This window comes from Enoplosus armatus, chromosome 24 (assembly GCF_043641665.1).
Source record: "Enoplosus armatus isolate fEnoArm2 chromosome 24, fEnoArm2.hap1, whole genome shotgun sequence".
In the NCBI taxonomy this organism is placed as follows: domain Eukaryota; kingdom Metazoa; phylum Chordata; class Actinopteri; order Centrarchiformes; family Enoplosidae; genus Enoplosus; species Enoplosus armatus.
In genome coordinates, this window is record NC_092203.1 from 6,885,339 (window position 1) to 6,893,340 (window position 8,002).

The 8,002-nt window shown below is 41.6% G+C and overlaps 1 protein-coding gene across 1 annotated transcript in view; it reads left to right on the plus strand.

The window, feature by feature from the left end:
* fam184aa (family with sequence similarity 184 member Aa) overlaps positions 1 to 5,261 on the plus strand; it is a 39,814-nt gene extending 34,553 nt beyond the window's left edge. The window contains exons 22-24 of the mRNA XM_070930702.1: positions 695 to 799; positions 2,421 to 2,785; positions 5,147 to 5,261. Coding sequence (XP_070786803.1) covers positions 695 to 799; positions 2,421 to 2,785; positions 5,147 to 5,261 — 585 coding nt within the window. The remainder of the gene's footprint in view (positions 1 to 694; positions 800 to 2,420; positions 2,786 to 5,146) is intronic.
* The last annotated feature ends 2,741 nt before the right edge of the window (positions 5,262 to 8,002 follow it).

An 8,002-nucleotide genomic window follows, 5' to 3' on the forward strand; every position in this document is an offset into this window, starting at 1 on the left:
TTCATCAGCTGTCCATGTGTGCGCTCAGTATTTTCCAAACGCCCAAATCAGGTTTCTTATTTTTACAGTCAGTCACAGATATCGCTGGCCCGGGAACCAGACAAATCTGCGAGGTCTTGTTTTATTTGCTCTGGCAGATGATAATTCGCATTTGCAAATTGGTCTGGCGATGTCAGGCTGAGATATCGCCGGCCGATGTCACAACTGTTGCTGGCAGATTTTTTGGAGCAGACAGTAATTCCAGTAAATGTGCACTGGATATCAGTTTCCCAGAGAAAGACTCAACCCTCTGTGTGTTTTTGGTTTTCAAAAAAATAGAAAGACACTCCACTGTGTATAGAGTGAATAATGTCTCCAAAATGAGAACCCTGCATATTTTCACCAAAATATTTGATTGTAGAAATTCATTCTTAATCTTGGGAATAGCAGTTTGACAAAATTCTCCTTAGAAGAGACTGAGCAAACTGCATCTTAGGGTCTTCATCAGTCTTCTGATGAATTATAAAGACAGTGAGACGCAGTTAAAAGCCTGTAAAAAGCCAGTAAGCAGACTTAAGGCTAAGATGATTTTGACTAAATATACTTCTTCACTCTCCAGCTTGTGGACAGGCTACGTGTGTTGGTTTGTGCAAATTAAAAGCCACACATGACGCTATCCAGCACTATGTATACTAAATATATCACTTTTTTATAGGACGACAAGAAGTTCTACCAGTTGGAGTTGGTCAACAGAGAGACGGGGTTCAACAAGGTCTTCAATTCCAGTGCCAATGTTGGTGTAATCAACCCTCTTATCAAGGTGAGTGGTCTCATACCCACAAGCCCTCGTCAGTGCGAGTGGCATGGATGTGGAGGATCATGTGGGTGTTTATGACATCATGAGCTACTTTGAGCTGAGTGGCCTCCAGACAACAACCCTCAGACAGCTGAAATCACAACCACGAACGTATGAGAGGACTGTTCTCAGTGTCATAAATACTTCTGAGTATGACTGTGGGTTTGCTTTATTTTGAATGCTCTCCATTGTTCTGCCCTCAACGCCACACTTCTAGTTCACGACGCATGCATTGGATTTTTGCATCACACATTTCAGTTGGCTTTATACACTGAATACAAGATAATGTAAACCCACATACACACAGCCAAAACACACGTTTACAGTTTCACTAAACCAAAGACTGAAGCTTGAAGTTCAGACACCTGAATCTTCACCTAAAAGATCAGCGTCTACCATTCACAAACAAACTTATTCCATCACTATTTGACATCAAAGAAAAATGTGAGCACAGTCTTATTAGCGCACACACACACACACACACACACACACACACACACACACACTGCCTTCTAATAGCACCAAGGCACATGCATGCAGTTTATATACAGTTGCCAAATAAGGTTATTGATCATCTTTTGAAGGTAATAATGTTAGCTGTCATACTCATTTATCTACATTTGTCTGTGTTATATTGAAATTGATCTGCAGTGAGGGACAAGGACGACAAAAACATACTGTACTGTCATTGTATCAACTCCAACATTAGTCTGCTGCTCGATTTTATTTTCATATGTATCGTTGCATTTTTATTCTTACCTTGAATTTAGCCTTTTGTTTGAGCACGATGAATCACCGCAGCACAAAATCATCCCGTTCCTCCTGAAAACCTGCTGCATGTGTGACACACATCTCACATCAAGCTTGCCGGGAACTCTGATCTCTGTGTACAAAGCTGCTCATCATCCTTTTTGTGTGTACACGGCCGTCATACCTGCTGTTTGATCTCAGGAGTCATTCCCAAACAATAATGCTTGATTGCATCATCATAACATCAGTGCTCTCCTTCTTCCCTTTCCTCCTCCTCCTCATGCTGGTGTTGCTCACTGTGGGTCGTTCGTATTAGATAACACATGCATCCTTGAGTCCCTCACTTACACCTCTAAGCTCTCATGAGCAGGATTAGAAAATGTCTGACTTTTGCAACTTCTAGTGGTAGTATGGAGAAAGTGTCAGGTAGACTGTAACACACATTCCTTTGGATTTCTCTAGACGTTGATGGGATGTGCATGGGGCCAAAGTAAGAGTGATACTTCATACATGAAGAGTTTGGATGGTGGTTTCTCTTTTTTAATCCTTTCCACAAACAGGAGCTTGTCCAAGTATATTTTTCTACAGTAAGATAAGCATCCAAACAGGGAATATGTTGTATGTCGGTTAGCTAGCCCTCCTGTGTCCTGGCTTGTTGGATCCCCATCCCTATGCAGCTCTTTACTGCTGTGGTCCTGTACATGTTTGACATTGGAATGAGTGTTTCTATTACTGTAATCACAATGGAAAGGCACAGCAGATGTTACTACAAACTAAATCTCTTCCTCTAACACAGGATCACCTTCCCCAACCCTGCCTTTCTGTGTGTCTATAGTTAAAAACAGGCAGCCAATCAGATCACCGCTTCACCAGCTTTCCTAGCCAGTCAGCTCTCCGATTCGTCAGCCCTCCCACCATGAGTCATGAAGGAGAGGAAGAGGAGGGACGGGAGGCGGAGGAGGTAGGACCAGGGGGCCGCTTTGTGCCTCCTCACTCCCCCCTCCAGAGGTCCCTCCCCAGACTTAGGAAATCCATGCCACTGCTCAGCCCTCGTCCTCTCTCTCCCCTTCCTCAGCATCCTCCTCCTCCTCCCTCTCTTCATCCTCCACGTCATCCCATCATGTCAAGCCTTGCTCTTCCTCATGCTCCTCATCCTCAGGGAGCTCTGGTGCAGCATCAGGGCCTACAAAGCTTTAGGAGGTGAGAACTGATCTTACTGCCGCTGCTGCTCTCAGTTCACTGTCACGTCACCTAATTCAGGGAGTGAATTATGAGATGTTTGCTGCCTCCACCGTCTGTGTCTCACCTCACTTCTTAGCTCCCCTCCCGTCTATCCTCACCCATCTCCCCCAATCCTGAAGAAGGGCTTCTTTTTTTAAAAGGCAGTCATGACCTAACTAGCTGCGGTGTTGCAGCCACTTACTAGGCCAGCTATCCAGTACATAGACAGACATAAGGAGACAGTTACATAGACATATCGGTTAAATTACACGTGCCTGTAAAGTTGTGTCGTTAAATATAACCATTCTTCATTAGTATCTTAAGTTATTTGTATAAAGGGATCTCTTATAAACCATAAATTATACTGTAACTTCCAGAAAGCACTGCAAATGTTATTCTTACATCAAGGACCACAATGGAAATAAGTCTAAACTAAACTAAAATGAATTAAATACCTGTCCCGAGGTATAGCCAGGTGTCCCTCTTGGTTACATTTTGTGTACAGGCATCTTAATGTTTTGTCTATGGAATCACTGGAGCCACATAATACCATCCGCACATCTTGGCCTGCACTGTAAAACGTATCTCCTCAAATTAATGTCGGGTTTTGTGTCTATGACGACACACAAAACATAGGAGATCGCATTTAGACTTGATGCTGCCTCTGATGTGTGTGTGTGTGTGTGTGTGTGGCTGCCTGCATGGGGGTGAAACACTGGAACAGGATGCCAGCACAGCTCACGACCTGCATGACACTGGTTTGATCGGCATGTGGAGGAAAGAAAAGAAAGGAGGGGTGGTCCTGTTAAACACGATGAGACGACATCCACTGCTTTAACAATAGAGTCTCTCCAGTTTCTCTAAAATCTAGCTGGTTGTTCTTAAAAATCCAACAATTAATTTGAATTCTGTTTTTTGTTTAGCTCTTACCTGTTGGTGGAGTTTAAAGGCTTTACCTTTGTTCTCCAATTCCTAATATTACCTTAAGCCTCAGCCAGTGCTGAGTACCAAATAGACTGATTCATTTCACAGATCCCTGCAGTCTTACTCCATTAGTTCAGGGTCAACAGAGAAGTGTAAGTAAGATATAATCCCTTTTTGATCCATTATGCTTTAAACTCTCATTTTCTCTTTTCCCATCATGGAACTATCACACAATCTTACACAGAATCTGCTTTGAAATATACTCACTGTTGCTCATAAAAAGGAGCCAACCATGCACTTACAAATCAGTCTCAATGAGACTTCAAATTCTGAGGGACTCAAAGAAAGAGTGACTGATTTTAAAGCAATGCAGTAACTTAAAAGTGCAAGTTGCAAATGTGAAACTTGTGAGATAGCGCTTTTGTGCTTTTGTTCTCTCAGCAAAAAGGCAGTGGACACACAGAATAAGAGGAGATGAAGGACTGCTGCTTGCTGCAAGCACAGATTAGAAAACACTTGGAGGTCTGCGGCTGGAGGGTGTACACTGCAAACCAGCTGAACCAAAGAGTCAGTTTGAAATCTGGATGTTTGTTTAGAAAAGCTGATTTCAAGAGAAGAAAACACTTTGTTAGTCACTTTGTTAGTACTGTTTTTTGTCTCTTTTTTTAAACAGTTGTATTTTATTTTGAATTGAGAGGAGTTTTTCTCACTTTCCTTCAGTCTTTGTCCTCTCTGTTGTTTTTGGCTGTTTCAATCTCTAAAGCAGAGCTGAATCTTAGATCACAGTTGTAGTCTGTTATGTTGTTCTTATAATTCTTTAAATGTATATATTAACATCAGTAGTCTCTATACTGTAAAGTGTATTTGTTTCGAGTTGTTGAAAAGTGTAGAAAATGCAGCTGCCTTTGAACATGCAGCTAATGTAGGCTATATCTTGCTGCTGCTGCCGCTGTAGCATGGCCACAGGTTCCTTGTAACCAAATATTATTACACAAGTTTACTATGGACTATGACCACAAAGACTTAATGACCTGGAGGTGTGAATGGTTGTCGGCCTTGATAGACTTGTTCAGGGTGTACTCCTACTCTTGCCGACTGTAAGCTGGTTGCTGGTTATGGTTCGATCTCAGGCTCCTCCTGTCCATGTGTGAGTGTCCTTGTTTGCGAGGGTCCCTGTAAGGTTGTGTAAAGTCATGCACGTACTCAGACAGTCATCACATCGGCCTTCACTTGTTTGGCATCTGTTACAACACTCTGGCACTGAGAATGCACACAATCGAGTTTCACTCTGCTGTTGTGAAGGTGCCAAACAAGCTCCCAAGCTTGTCCACTGAATATAGGTGTGTATCCTATTGTACATGTGTGTATATGATGATGAATCGTCATTTTAACTCGTGTTTTTCTTGCCTCCCTCAGCCTTCCTGAGGCCAACGCCACGACACCATCAGACCCGAGGGGAGTGGAGGCAGGAAAAGGCAAAGAATACATTGCAAAAGAAGAGGAGTTGTACTCCCAGTACTTCTCTTTCTGACCGGCAAAAAAAAAATCCCAATTCTGTCAAAAAATGAAGTAATGGGACAGAGAGCTAAAGTTGGACAGCGATCAAACTGCAGGTTTTGAAAGTCATTTGGGCGACATTAATATCGAAGTGCTAATGCCAGCGCTCCCATCAGTCACACACAGTACTGAGTGTCCAGTGTGATTGCAACCTTAGGGCTTCCATACATGGTGAGCACGACAAGTAGCGTGGCTTGTCAGTGCATCGTCATGAAAGTGTGCATGGTAGCAGGAGGTGAGGCCACAGAAACACATTAGATTGTCTTTTCATTTATAATATCTGCAATGCAAAACATGACATTTGTATGAGCTCTAAATCTGCACCAGGCAACATCTACATCAGGTAAAAGTTTAAAGGACTTCATTTGCGATGCATTTTAATGTTGAAAAACTAAGACCCAAAAGTAAAAGTCTAAATGTAGAGTAAAGGAGGTGTGGAGGTATTGAACAGGGATTAGATTGCATGTTAAGGAAGAAAACTGATGTGCAGCTGCATGAATTGCTTGGATTTACTTCATTTTTTTGCCACAAGCGGAAGAACTAACTGTGACGACAAGTCAAATTCTAGTCCACCGATGAAACATAACTTTATTGTGTCACATTTAAGGTAATCAAATCAAGATGAGGGCGTTATTAATCGTCTTAACAAGAGGAATATTGCAGTATTGAAGGATGATTCTGAAATATTACAACTTGGGTGTTTTGACCATCTTTCCTGTCCTGTGACATTGCTAAAAAGAAGTTTGAGGGGGCAAGAAACACAAGAATTAGTCTGCTGCTCGATTTTATTTGGAAGAGAAAATAAAGGCGAACAGGAAAATGAAACATCCATCACAGTTTACAAACCCCTTACTGGTACAAGGCTTTCTTCCAGAACTCACCAAATTAGTGGCCAATTTGAAGGTCTCCTACTTTTGGTCATAATACCAAAGGTCATGAAATTGAAATTGAAAAGATTATATACCTCTTAATTTCAGGTGCGCTCACCTTCAGTTGTACCTAAAAAAAAACAAAAAAAAAAAACTGTGGGATCGTGTTCCCAGATCTCTGCAATAAAATGTCACATCCGATAGAAATGATGGCCAGACATCCAAAATATGAGCCAAGTTGTGATAATCTGAAAGATCCTTTAAGTAGCTGCTGTCAGTAAGTCAGTACTTTCCCTCATGATGTCTGATCTGTGTTGCAGTGAGTAAAAGTGTGACACCAGTAACATACTGTAGATTAAGAGTTTGTCTTTTTGTGTACATCATGTGTCTTACAAGCTGTAATTTGACTGGAAGTGCTTTGAAAGTTCAGCCAGGACAAAGGGATTTTTTGCCTTGAATACTCGCCTTTTTCTGTAGTCTTTCATGCATCCGCCGTGTAAATACACACATTCAAACATGAATTTGAGGAAAAAGGACAGAGCTAGCTGTTGATTCTGGTTGTTTTTTGGCCTCTACAGTACGATGAACTGCAGTATACCACAATAACGACACCAGCAAAAAAATACTCTAACTTTAGCTTGCTGTCCCAGTGCTTTGACTGTGTACATACAGTATATGTTTGAAAGTCATTTTCAAATTTCTGAGCTAGCTGAGGGGCGCTTGATTTACCATTCCAGACACCCCAACAGTGTCAGGAGGGGAAACATCAAGAGAAACTGAATCAAGCACCCCTCATATTTTTATTATTCCAGTATTTATAATGTAACAAGCTACTGTTTTTCTACGGTCTGTTTGTGATGCCAGTGGACCAGAGACATGCAGAGAGAGTTCTGTCAGCGACATTAGACGTTGTAGTAGTAGACGTTGATTGACTCCCAGGAACTTTTTTAATGCCAAGAAGGGTTTAGTCAAACACTTAATTTCATTACAAACTAGGAGTTCATGTCGGTGGCTGAACTCTTTTGCGACATGTCTCTGCCTGTGGGGCAGGCCATAGAGCATGTGAAAACAGAAACACCATCATAATGCTGCTGTCACTCACTTGAAATCCTCATATCTCCGGTTTTTGGTGTGCTGTCTGTTTTTTAACTTGACTTGAAAGTTTACATAGTTCTTGTGCTGCGTACTTTTCATGACCTGAAGGTCCATGAAGTCCATTCAGTAACCTGTACAGTTTCCAGACTGCATGGCCATCATCAGCCTGAACGAGGCTCTGTTTCTTACTTCTTGAAAAGTGGGCAGAGAGACGGGAGGTTTGAGAGTTTACTTCCTCTCACACATTGACACCACCGGGCTCCATTCAACAACAACAACAACAACACACTCAGTTACGTTACAGCATCAATCGATGCACAGAATCAACTGAGGCCTCAATGGTTCAGGAAGTGTTTGTACTTTCATTGTTTGCATTCGTGGATCATACAATATGTTCGACGCACCTTAATAATCCAATACGATCCCGCCACAAAGAATTGAGTCACCTCCTCTTTGATTAAGTCTCAACAAATATTAAACCCTTTGTTGCTGGACTCTGGTATTAGATTGCATTGGACTGTTGTGTTTGTTTTTTTTCACCCAGCCCCTGTAGATATTTCACAAATTGAATTAATGAATTCATTTATTTTTTTACATTTAGGTCCAAAATCAACCTAATTTCTGCACTCTTGTTTTTAAAGGAACAGTGCGACATTTGGTGAATGAATGTTGTCTTTCCCAGATCCACATGAGAAGACTGATTTTATTTTCATTACAGAGTAATCGCAACAAAGATCTTCAGCACACAAGC